The 13175-nt window shown below is 39.9% G+C and overlaps 1 protein-coding gene across 18 annotated transcripts in view; it reads left to right on the top strand.

Annotated features, from left to right (window-relative positions):
* The window catches only part of EHBP1 (EH domain binding protein 1), a 212299-nt gene that overhangs the window by 160606 nt on the left and 38518 nt on the right, over window positions 1-13175 (top strand). For 8 of the 18 annotated variants that reach the window (XM_064647676.1, XM_064647675.1, XM_064647688.1 and 5 more), the window contains 4 exons: window positions 5917-6033; window positions 9072-9199; window positions 11814-11955; window positions 12106-12212. In XM_064647676.1, coding sequence (XP_064503746.1) covers window positions 5917-6033; window positions 9072-9199; window positions 11814-11955; window positions 12106-12212 — 494 coding nt within the window. The remainder of the gene's footprint in view (window positions 1-5916; window positions 6034-9071; window positions 9200-11813; window positions 11956-12105; window positions 12213-13175) is intronic. The other 10 variants (XM_064647682.1, XM_064647681.1, XM_064647684.1 and 7 more) reach the window with 6 other exon arrangements.

Genomic DNA, 13175 nt, shown 5'->3' with positions numbered 1-13175 from the left:
TGCTCTTCCTGCCCTTTGTTCAAACTGTGAACAGTCTCAGAGGTAGCTGTGCATATATATTAAAAGAAACATGTATTTATAGAAGGAGATTGCATATGCACCCAGAGAGTTTAGTGTTATAAAAGGAGACAGTATCAGTACTGGAGACAACTCGCTTATAAAGTTATCAACACTGTACCTGTTGGGTTTTATCCATGCAACAATTTCACAGCTTTCTACTTTTGCATGTGCTTTGAGTTATCTCCTTTATTTGTATTTCCTGCTTTGATTTTTCTTTGCCCTTACTGTAGTTAGGCCAGTCTATTTGAACTTCTCTTGGACTTAAAATTTTTATTTCCCTTCTTGTTTTGTTCCTCTTTGCCCTTTTCAAGTCAATGTGCATTTTATAGCATTTTCTCTCCTCAAAAAGGATGGCACATCTTCCACATACTTCTATCACACCACTGGTAATGTCAGGTGCCATACTAAATGTCCACTCAAGAAATTCATTCTTCTAAAATGTGGTAGTTCTGTGAAATGGCACCAACACTTAACAAACCAAATTAATTAGAATTATTTCTGGGTTTAGTCTTTTTTCATTTTTGAGTTTACACCAAAAATTAGGATATAATTGGACAGTCTCCTTATTACAACTGGATTCTGAATGTTTGCCCCTAACTGCATTCACAGGTAGTAGGGTTTTTTTCTGTTATAGTCTTGTACTCCCTGTAGAATACCCAAGACAAGCTCCTTGTTATATCTTATGTCTTCCAAGCTTTCTTGTCCATTATGCTTCATAAATCTCTTCTTCTGCATTGATTACAATTACTTTTCAATTTACAAAAAGGGAATGTACCAAATAGTTTTCCTCTCTCAGTCCAATTATTTCAGAAGAAAAGTGACATTTCAGCTTTGGGATTCTGGAGTTTTTAAAGAGTAATGGATGTAGGTAAAAATGTGATCTCTTTCATTGTTTCTATATGCTCATTAAGAATTTCATGCTTTGGCACTGGTGCAATATTCTCTGTTAAAAGTCTTTATTTAATCATGGTCTGAAAAACTCAAATGCCTATGGCAAGTTGAAACTTTCCTGGATAAGCAACATCCTTAGCTACAAAATCCAGTCTTTTCCATAGGTTATTTGGCATGTGAGACAGAAAATACTTCTTTCTGCCAACTGCCAGAGGGTTTGGGATGGCAGCTTCAAATTTATTAGATGTCCTACTAGCTTCAGGCCGATAAGCGGATGCCTTGAGATGGATCCAGGGACAGTATCAAGATAGAAATCCAAATTTCCTAGCAGCAACAGGACAAAGGAATTGACATATTATCTAGGAATATGTGCAGTGGAACACCCGTCTACTCTTTTGGGACGTGGGTGTTGTGCTTTCTTTGCTCTCTGGCACATCTCCATCCTTCATTTGAGATGGCGTCTTTGTGAGGATGTGGCTCGGATCTGGGGGTGGTGTGTAGGCAGTGAAGGGAGGGAACAACAGACAGAACAGGATATGTTCAAGATTTCCCTTCTGAGGCAATGATTTTTAGGGAATGTACGTGGTAGCACAGGCTTACTCATCATGCTAAGTCTCCAACTCATGAAACAGTGTTAAGTCCTCAATTTAATATTTTTAAAAGGCAGTATTTCTATCTGTTGGCAGTTACTGCTGTAATTTCTTGTCCTGACATCTAATTTCTTGTACATGGAACCAGTATTTCAACTCTGCATTTCTTCCATTCCCCACCTTTGTTGCCTTTATTACTACTGTTCAGAGGCTTCTGTCACATCCTGTAGCCTTAAAGCAAACTCTGTACCTGAAAGTAAATAAACTAAATATCTCAATATTCACAAGCCTGAAGGATTTCCCAGAGACAATCCTGAAGGCTGGAAATATCTTCCCTGAAGAGCAAGTACTGTTTGTGCAACTCCAGTTGCAGCTTCCACATGCTTTTCCCAGTAACGTGATCCAGTCCCCATCAATGATTTTGCTTCTCCATGAAAATTCTCCTTTTTAATTTAATTTAGAAATGGTTGCAGTCTACTGCAACTGGTTCACATGTGGACAAGCTTAAACCAAGTCAATAGAATATCAGTTTTAACCACAAATTAAGTTTGACCTTAATCTGAATAGTAAGACATATGAGCTATAAAATGCCTCTGGATCTTTTCCCACCAACATTCTGCCATTTCCATTTGGTTCCGAAAAATACTTATTTCTCTCTCCAGCCCAGACTACAGTCCATGCTGTGTAGGTAAATTGTCAGTGCTGTTTAGTTAAGGACTTAATCCTTTATCTTTTATTTTGTTCATTTCTTCATGACATAGTAAAGCCTTGCTGTCTTTCTAGGATTCAAATTTACATACTTTTCAAGGAAGCAGTTCTTCAGTCCTCTTCTAAATATGTGCTCTGGTTCTAGACCAAGTGCTTTTAGTTTTTCACATTAGCAATTTGTTCTTTTCATAAAAGATATCTGTTATCTCTTCGTCATGTTGTTCCTTTTATCATTTATAATTGCAAAATCTTGTTGTAACATGCTCCCTAAACACATTTCTCTTTTAATACACTGGAAGAACAAAACCCTGGGAAAAAAAAAAAACCTAGAGTAGTTTCAATCAAGGAATCTAGATTTTTAAAGATATTTGAAAGTTTCTGAAATTACTTCCAATTACTGCTTTTAATTGATTTTTTTTAAATAAAGTGTAAATGTCCTGATAATCATATTCAGTCAAAGTCTGCTAACTTTAAATGAAATACTAGGTCAGGTCATTATCTGATATTAGAAACTGGTGTCTTCGACTTTCCCATCTCTTTTGTTTCCTAAAACGGTGGTGTCAAAGGCAGTGCCTCTGACCTCATCTTGCTATATTAAATTAAAGAAAATCAAATAATCTAATATAAGCATTCCCTTAGTATGCAGGAGTCTTAAACCCTGTCATCTTGTTTAGATTGTTTTGACACATCCAGCATCCTATGGGATGACTGGTAGTTGTGAGCCGACCTTGCGAGCTGACTCCTTTGGGTGATTCCAAAAGCCTGCTTCTAGGCTCGAGGTGGATTTGGTGTCCCTCTTCACTCTTCTACCTCTTCCAAATGTCCACAGTAGCCCAGTCATGCCTTGAGTGTGCCCCTGTGAGCTCCAAAGTGTGTTTGAGAGGATCATGGCCCGAATGCCGCTGAATTTCTCAAACACCATCCTGAAGGATTTAGGGTCATGCAGGAAGTCTATCTCCTCATCAGAAACAGTAGAGATACTTTGAAGGAAATTCAAAAACCATCAGAATTGTTGCTGTTGCTGCTTTACCATTCTCTGTTTTCTTTTCAGTCTGTTTTTTACCCTTTTACCCTTTATCCCTTTTTCCACTTCATGATGATCACGCTGTGCCCTTCTACTTTGTTCACCTACCTCTGCCCTACCTGAAACAACAGGATCACCTTGGAAAATTTAAGTGGGAACAGAAAGGGTGTCACACAGAGTCAGGAGTGTTTCCACCCACCAGCTTGTACACCTGAAGCACCATCTGTCAGGTCCCAGGTTAGAAAAGAGTAGTAGACATTAAAAAAGTTAACGGGCTCCTAAAATGGGAATTACGGAGCCTGTGGAGGTAAAGACGTAAAGAAAACATACAATTGTAGGATCTTCATGACAGCAGTGTGGGCCTAAAGTGGAAACTTCAGGTCTGGGAATGAGGTTTAATGTGTTTCCAAGACAGATGGTGACTGATCAGCACCAATGCCGGTACAAACTTCTGGTATTCAGGATTATGGCATCTCAGTACTGTGTTTAGGATCCTTTTTGTTTATATGGTATTTGAATGCACCCATGTTCTGTATTTATAATCAGTATTTTTTCCTATTTTATGTGTTTTAAAGTTCTTTTAATCATTATATGTCTTGTTTCTTCAGACACATTCCAGCCTGTTTTTTATCATTTTTGCACACATGCATGCATACATAAGAAAAAAAGTTTGTGTAAGTCTGAACAAGTGTAGATAGCATTTGATATGAGATTTAAAAGTGATTAAACACAATGCATCTACTTACTTTGAAAGTACTAATCTAGCTTTTATGTACTTTAATTTCATTATATATTTGTATTGAAAATGTGAGTCAGGATTTTTTCTGGGATCTGCTTCACAATTCAGAACTTGCTATTTGATCTTCCTCAGGTTACTTACTCTTTCTGTGCCATAATTTACCTACATCATCATCATAATTGTAATTATAATAATCACCTACTTCATAAAACATTATGGGGCTCATTTATGAGTGATATTCATAAGCTGCTCTGAGAAACTTGGTAGAAAGATCCCATAAAAATATAATTACAATTTTTATTTAAAGTGTATGTAGCTTACAAACAGTGCTGATTAAAAGTAGTGCAGTAAAGCACTTTTAACTTATTCATCAATTACTTGGATGAAGGGCCAGATGCCTCCTCAGCAAGTTTGCTGATGATACAAAGCTGGGAGGAGTGGCCAATACCCCAGAGGGCTGTGCAGCCCTTCAGAAGGACTTTGACAGGTTGGAGAGATGGGCAAAGAACCTTCTGAAATTCAACAAGGGCAAGTGCAGGGTCCTGCACCTGGGAAAGAACAATCCCATGTACCAGTACAGGCTGGGGGCCAACCTGCTGGAAAGCAGCTCTGGGGAAAAGGATCTGGGGGTCCTGGTGGACAACAAGCTGTCCATGAGACAGCAGTGTGTCCTTGTGGCCAAGAAGGCCAATGGGATCCTGGGATGTATTAGAAAGATCACTGCCAGCAGGTCATGGGAGATGATTCCTAAGGGTGATCTCTACTCAGCCTTGGTAAGGATCACCTGGAGTGCTGTGTCCAATTCTGGGCTCCTCGGGACAAGAGAGACATGGAGCTCCTGGAGTGGGTCCAGTGGAGGGTGACAAAGATGATCAAGGGACTGGAGCATTTCTCTGATGAGGACGGGCTGAGGGAACTGGGCCTGTTCATCCCTGAGAAGAGATGGCTGAGAGGGGACCCCATCAATGTCTGTCAGTATCTGAAGGGAGGTTGCCAAGAGGATGGAGCCAGGCTCTGCTTGGTGGTGCCAGCTAACAGGACAAGAGGCAATGGGCAGAAACTGGTCCACAGGAAGTTCCACCTGAACATGAGGAAGAACTTCTTTACTGTGCAATGACTGTGCACTGGAACAGATTGTCCAGAGAAGTTGTGGAGTCTCCATCGCTGGAGATTTTGAAGAACCATCTGGACACAATCCTGTGTAATGTGCTCTGGGATGACCCTGCTTGAGCAGGGATGGGCCTGATGACCCACTGTGGTCCCTTCCAACCTGACCCATTCTGTGATTCTGTGAAAGCAGCAATTTGTGAGTGTGCCCTTGCTACAGTTGACATTGGTGCTTACTAAGGATGGCGTTCCGGGTGGTAGTTTGCCTCCTTGCATCAAAAGTGATAGGAGACTTTTAACCTAGGCAAGGTACACTGATCACTGCTCTGTGATATACTGTGCAAAACGAGAAGCAGCAAGTCCCACCAAGCTGGGAGCTCAATACCTGGAGCTGCTGCCTTTCTCAGGAGACCGCAGCTCACAAGTTCTTCTGCTGGCCAGACCAATCTGAACCTGCCACATGCCACCTTTGGCACCCATTCTGCATTATGGAGAGCTGGGAGCCTAGGGGAAATTATTTTAACACAAGTTACTGAGATTCAGCACAAAGAACAGCCACTGCTGAGGCCAGACTCTGTTGTAGCAGGAGTTTCCAGCAGAGACCCCCATGTGTTTATTGAATTGCATCAGTTTAAAGATAAATCCATGAGTGGACAGAATGAAGTCTCCTTTCAGACTTATTCAGTTATTTGCATTTTTATCATAACTCAGCTTGTTCTCTAAAGCATTCATTTTTTTTAGTGACGTGTTGCATGTACATATGAAAATACTAACCTTAATGCTGTATGTTCCTACAGATGAGGATGAGGATGATGATAATATTGAGATAGATACTAATGAGGAGGTTCCTGAATGCTCTGTTACTGAAGGTGGAGATGAACTTACTAACCTAGAAAATGACCTTGATTCAACGGGTAATTTAAATAATGGCTATTTTGTGTATTTTGCATGACTAACACTCCATCATCATAAAAGTGCTGTTGTGCTGCTTGTCTCTCTGTCAGATTTATTCCCTTCTGCCTTTTTGGGTCTTTTAAACCCTAGTGCTTAATATTCTGCATTCATGTTTAGTTGAAATTTAAAATCAACAAAATCATTATTTCCAACAATGGCAGATTTAAATGTCCCTTGCTTGTTTGATGGGGAAGGGCACCCCAGGCCAGATTGGTAAAGCAGAGCCACCTGAAAGCACCCTACCTGGATTGTGCCAGGTAGGCAGAGGAGTGAGCAATGCATGGGTGAGTACAGCTGCCACTCTCTGCACTGCCATCCTGGCCTATTTGCTCAGGGAAGAGGAGCAAATGTGTCTCTCTGTGTTCGTGTAGACTTGGTATCTGTCCTTCCGAGGACCAGCTCTTGTACTTACACCTTGTAGCTCCAGTGGGGGCATGGAGGCATAAACTGGAACAGAATTAGTTCCATTTACTTTATAATGTTCAGATAATAGAGGTTTTATTAATACATTAGGGCATTAGGAGTGTTATTTCCCCCTTTCAAAAATATTCAAGCAGAACTGGAGTTCAGGTGATAAATATGATGATAAATATGTTGGAATCTTACAGGAGAGATGCTTATTTTAAAAGGAGGTAGATCTTCAAAGGCGCAAAAGGAATTGCCCACCCATTAGAGGTTCCTCTCCTTGCAGAGAGCTGCTGAAGGAGTTTGTTCTCTGTACAAGTCTGCCTGATCCAGGCAGCCCTGGGGAGTGTCCAGGGTCTCTGTTTGTGGTGGGCTTCTCTGTCAGGGCCTTTCTGCTCGCTGCAAGTTATCTCAAGCCTGGAGAACACTGGCCAGCACAGGACTGCATCATGAAACAGTCCTTACAAGAGAGAACATCTTCAGCACCCTCTGACTTGATTCTGCCCATGCCAGCTGGGCCCAAGCTAATTTAATATATTAAATTAGAACATAATTTAGTGTTCGTTCTTTGGAAATTAAACCAACACTGCTATGTATATAGAACTTTCTAGTTTTGTGTGGATGCAAAAATATTTGAGTTATATCCTTTATTTTTTTTCTATTTGAGGATTTCCAGGCACATAAGAAAATACATTTAGCACTTCTAACATTTGAATTTAGCTTACTTAGAGCAGAATACTGTAAAATAATTTTCCAATAAAAACTGGTTCATTTTAGGAGAAATAGAAAATAAGTAAGTGAATATTCCTGTCACAGCGCCTCAGTGATTTACTAACATTTATTTCTGTGGGTATTTTTCCTGAGAAGTACCTTCTCAGGGATGGAAACCCACTACCCAATGCTTCATGTCCACCATGGAGAGACATTCTGAAAAAAAACTCAGACATCATTTTGCAGTTCAATCTGCACAGAAGCCAAAGTTATAGACAAGTAAGAGTGATACAGAAAGCAGTCTAATGCTGTGATAGAAATCCGAGCACACAGATTTTGGTGTAATTCTGCCAATTCAGATCAAGTTCTAATGAAGGCTGAATCTCCTGGGAACATCTAAAAGTAAAACTGTAAGGGACATTTCACATTTAGGGTAATTAATAGACCATCTTAATTAGTTTTTCCCAGCTGAATCTTAGTCCCTCCCATCTCTCTCAAGAAGGGAAAACTTTATTTTTACTGCTTAGTGGTTTCAGATATTGCTTCTATCTGTATTTGTCAGCACTTCTACCACATGCTGTTGTGAACCTCTTATATCATAGTTATTACATGGTGTTTATGTATAAACCCACGAGAACGTGCATGTACTTACATGTGAGCCTCAATTAAGGGCACCCTGACTGGGTGTGGCAGAGGAAAGGGAAACTATCCCTCATCATAATCCAACCCAACCTGTCGCTGGTGGAGGCAGGCACCATTCGGTTGCCAGCATGCCAAAAACATTTTGACTAATATGAATTGGAGTACTCCATACCTTGGAAGGAGCTGTGTGGCAAAACAGTCGTGACTCCACTTTCCACACCAGCTAGAAGTCACCAGCCTGCGGTGAAAAACTCATGTTGTGCATTTAGGAAAACATACCAACTGCTATTTCCTCTGCATTTGACTCAAGGCCCAGGTGTAAGTGCACCACATGTGCGGGTGATGCTGCACTCACTCCAGTTCAGGGGTGATTTCTCGTGTGGGGCTGCATGTAAAGTATATGTCTGGGGGCTTCTGCACCAGTGTTTTTCTGCTTCCCTAGCCATGGTTAGCTCCACAGTCCTGTGCAGCAGCTTGTTATTAACACCTTTCTCCTTCTTACGTGTGTAGGTAACTATGTGTGTAGGTGTGTTACAAATTCATATAGTCAACATGCACATACAGAATGAGCATTACTGGGAGGTAAAATTCTCAACTATTATTTATTTGGGCTCTGATCCAAGTTGCTAAAATTGATAATAAAAATTTGGGGGATTCAGCAGACTTTGACTCTGTCCCATGGATGCGGTTCTGAAGTGTTTTATGACTCTCCCAGCTTCAATATATTCTATAAATCATAGAAAATTATTACTAGAAAGTCACCTTTTTTGATACTGAAATTTTAATGTTGAGAAACTGTGCCAAGAAGCCTTAGGATGAATAAGTAGTTAATAAACTTGAGGGGTTATCAGTATGTAAATTATGTGATACATTTTTAGGTATTGTCTTAAAATAAATGGCTCTTTAAGTGTGTTTTTATACCAAAGTATAGGCATGTACCCACTGGGAGTAACTTTAAACATTACTGACTTTCTGTGTTTTTCATCTGCTGTCTGCAAGCATGTTTACTTATTCAGCTGAGTGTTACCTATGTTTTTTGAGAAAACTTAGGAATATCTCTGTACTGTACACAAACCTGCACCAAGCTCAGTCACAAAAAAAATTCCTTCTACTTTTTATTTTTTTTAGTTTGAAATGATAGCAAAGTGAATTAAATCTACCTTTTAAATTGCTACATTGTTGTAGTGACTCCACATTGAAATGCATCTCACTCTGTTGTATGTGGTATTTGCATATTTAGCAGAACAAAACAGTAAGTTGATGGATTTGAAGCTGAAGAAGCTCCTAGAAGCTCAGCCACAGGTGGCAAATTCACTCTCCAGTGCTGCTCAGAAAACTGTAACAGATAGCTCAGAGCAAGACATTAAGGTAAGTTTTGCTTAATGCTTTTGTTTTGATACCTGTGTGTTATGTTTGAGTGTTTGTATTTTGTGAGGAGGAAAATAATTTCTTATCAAATCTTTCAGAGTCAGAAACACAGAAAATCTTCATGGTGGTGCAGTTACATGGTTTGCAATGCACTGGGTTTTTTCCAGTTGATTAATCAATACATTTTCCTTTTTTCCTTTTTTTTTTTTCTTTTTAATCATGGTACTTGTCGTTGGCAAAACACTAACAGATATAAGAAGCATCTCTCAATTCTGCCTGCTCAGGTTGTCATTGATATCAGAAATGCAGCACGGGCTCCATCCTGCTGCTGGTGCAGTCAGCAGCAAGACTCTACCTGACTTAAAGGGGAGCAGGATTGGACTCCCAGGGATTTGCTTCCCTCCCAGTCCTGGTCCTCTGTTTTTCCTACGTTAAAATGAAGCCATGGTACACTTTGAAGGCATACATACTTTGGGTGCTTGATGAGTGCTTCTGAGAAAAACAGACACTTCTACAGCATAAAGTGCCCACCAATCAATTTTCAATTTCATTTTCTTGATTAGACCATTGTGTTCTTACTATTCTATTTTTTTAAAATAGTCCCTGTATGTCATTAATATCCCTATGGCTCTGGGGCACTTCCAGTTGGGTATAACTTTTCACCCACCTGCAGTCTGTGGGGAGAGTGCTGCTGACTGAAAGGATTTCCTTCCCCAGATACAGAGATGCTTTGAAGTCCCAAAACAATGACTTTCATTGCTTTTCCCTTACACTGTCAGTTCCTATAAATTGGTGATGAAAGTGTGTGGCAGCAGCAGAGGACTTTCGGTCTCTATCTTTGAACAAAAGGAAGCCTGGATCAAGTCTGATTTTTGCGTTCAATTTAGCTTTCTGCAGTGGATTTAATGCAAAATGAAGCTGGCCCAAGAATAATACAATGGATTGAAAAGGCTAACTGAATTAGTGGGCTTAGAGGAATACATTTGTAAAGTGGCAGAAGTCCCCAGTCATAAAAAGGTTTCTTAAAATGGGATTTACTAGCTAATCACACTGATATTTTAGCATGTTGCCAGGCCTAAAAAAATTAGTCATGTTTGTTTATTTTGGTAAAGACTCTGGTTTAGGCTGTCAGATGGTTATTGTGCTAATAACAGGAAACCACCTTTTATTTAGCCAGAATCATAACCACCTGATTAGTGCAGCTGAAAAGTCATCCAGGGATATAAGCAATACTTGTTTACGCTTAATTCTGTGAAATGACACACAGGCCGCCTCTTAGGGTAATTTGGTATCACCTAACCTAGCAAAAATGGTATTTCTCTTTATAAAAAGCTTTTGTGAAGGAGTTGATTCTTTTTAAGGTACTTCCACAAAAAGGTGCAACTTAACAGTTTATCTCTGCATGCGTCTTTTCTAAGGAAGAGTTGAAAGGCAGCGTTATAAGGAATATATGGTGTCCATCTGTTCTCATGGAGCTCTTGGCATTGAGGTGGATTTGTTTTTTAATAAAATGCAGTTTACAGGTTTCTAAATGAGGCATTCTGTGTTTGTGGAAAAGGATAAACTGTTACCTTCCCTTGGGGATTGTGTATCCCCGGCCTCCTTGAGGCGAGAGAATAGGCCGTTGGAGAACTCCCTCATTACCGATTGTCTCAATGCAGAGGAAGGGCAAAGTCTTGGTAGCTTTTGATAACCAGTTTCAGCATTCAGCAGGCTTAGCTATTAGTCATGCATCTTAGCCTTTCCCTATTTACTTTCAAAACACTTAATAAAAATAATAAAAGATTAGGTATAAAATGAAATATTTGTTTGGTACACAGCACCTCGGTATCTGCAGTTTCCACACACCACAGTGGTTCAGTCTTCTGGGATATTTGGTGTTGATAGAATCATTTGAATTTGTTACCAGTATTAACATAGGAAGCCCTGGAAAAGATAATTGTAGTTTCCTTAGCTGTAAAGGGCTTACTTACAAATCTGGCTTTGGAAAGTTATAGCTGATGAAATGCAGTTCAGTGGGGTAGCATTATAATCCTACCTTTTAGACTTCATCCAGCATTAGTGGTTTATCTCAATGGGCATAAAATTAGAAACTAGTTCTTCTTGTCATACAAGTCTATGGGACTACAGAAAACGACAGATTTCTGTACCGGGCTGGGAGAGAGGCTAAAGGCAACACGCTTAAAAATGATACAGATCGTGTTCAGGGACAGAGACGCCGCGACTTGGCAGCAGCACGCGCGGTGCTTGGCAGAGCAAAGGTGCAAAGGAGGGATTTTTTTGTTTAAAATCGGCATTGCTGGCAAATGCTTGTCACAATGAATAGGTCTGGCTGGTAAGGAAGTGGAGAGTTCTGCAGGAGGGTGCCCACAGAGCAAAAAGCCAGTCGTTGCCATCACACATTAAACAAAAAAAAAAAAAAAAAGGAAAAGTTAATCACTCTTCTGCTTTTTTCCCCGCAGCTGATACTTCATCCAACATAAACCACAGCCCAAGTTGTGAAATCCAGTTTTGTAAAAGCTGTGTCCTGTCCCCTCACAAAAACGTACCTTTCAAATTAATGTCTTCCCGCTTGTAAACAAAAGAAACTGTTGTGTGTCTGTTTTTTTCCCAGCAGAATGGAACAGAGGAACATCGTGCTGAGCGATCACAAAAAGCAGCAGAACGGTTTAGAAATCCCGTTGTGTTCAGCAAGGACTCGACTGTCAGGAAAACTCAGCTCCAGTCTTTCAGTCAATATGTGGAGAGCAGACCAGGTAGGAGAAAATATAAAACCTGTTTTCCCATCTTATGATTTAATAATATTTAACAATAAATATATGAAAACCTGATAATGTAAGTCCACATTTCAATACATAAATATCAAGCTTTATAATAATTTTACATGTCTTTTCCCTTTTTTCAAGAGATGAAAAGGCAGAGATCAATACAGGAAGATACAAAGAGAGGAAATGAGGAGAAGGCTGCGATAGCTGAGACTCAGAGGAAGCCATCAGAAGATGAAGTGCTTAATGTATATTAATTTTTTGTCTGGTTTCATGATTGCTGATAATTCCAAACTGTATGTGGAAATAGTGCCTTTATTTGTTAAAATGAGATGTTAGGGTTTTTTAGATGTCAATCTCCAGTGCATTCAAAGCAGAGTGAGAGGGGTGCACTGTTGAATTAGTCTGCAGTGTGGTGATAATTGTCAGATAAAAAAAATGAATTTTTCAGAGTTCCACAGCCCCAGCTTCCTTGAGACATTTCCATCAGGGCACTTCCCATAAAGAGATTCCAGTATTGATCTACCGGGAGGATTTTAATTATTACAATAGCAGATACCGCAGAGCTGCAGTTAGAGGGAAGAGTCACATGAGACCTGCTAGAATTTCTCAGCCAACCCATTTTGTTGGCTTGGGTTAATGGGTGTTCAACCTTTCCATTATCCAGATCAGCCGTGAATTACTAGCTGAATGATGTTTGCATTAATATAATATATATGGTAATTTCTTCACTTAATTAACGGGGAGGTTCAGCTCAGTAGGGGTATGGGCTGATCATGTGTAAAATTGATTTGTGAGGGAAATATTTGATAGACCGCAGGGAGAAAGCTGGTTTTGATGGACAGCTGCGGGACAGAAGCAGGAAGAACCAAGTTTTAACCTGAATTTTTTTTGTCTGAAAGCGCAACACAGCCTTTGAGGGCGGTTGTTTGTTGCTCTCCACAGTTTATCTGAACACATTTGTCATTTTTGCTGAAGCAATCTAGAGCCGAGTAGCAATTTTGTACCACTATCTACACCAAACATCAAACTTTTTACGAGCCAGAGTTATTTTTAGCCCAGTTGTACTTTTGCAGAGCTGAAAAGGTCTGGCACAGTGAATTCACATTATATATGCAGATGATACACGTGAACTCTTGGGATATTACAGCCTGACACAGCGTTTCTTTTCATGTTCTAATAGCAATTGTTAACAATTATGCATGCTGACA

Source organism: Pseudopipra pipra, chromosome 3 (genome assembly GCF_036250125.1).
Source record: "Pseudopipra pipra isolate bDixPip1 chromosome 3, bDixPip1.hap1, whole genome shotgun sequence".
Classification (NCBI taxonomy): Eukaryota; Metazoa; Chordata; class Aves; order Passeriformes; family Pipridae; genus Pseudopipra; species Pseudopipra pipra.
This window is presented reverse-complemented; position numbering and strand designations above follow the sequence as displayed.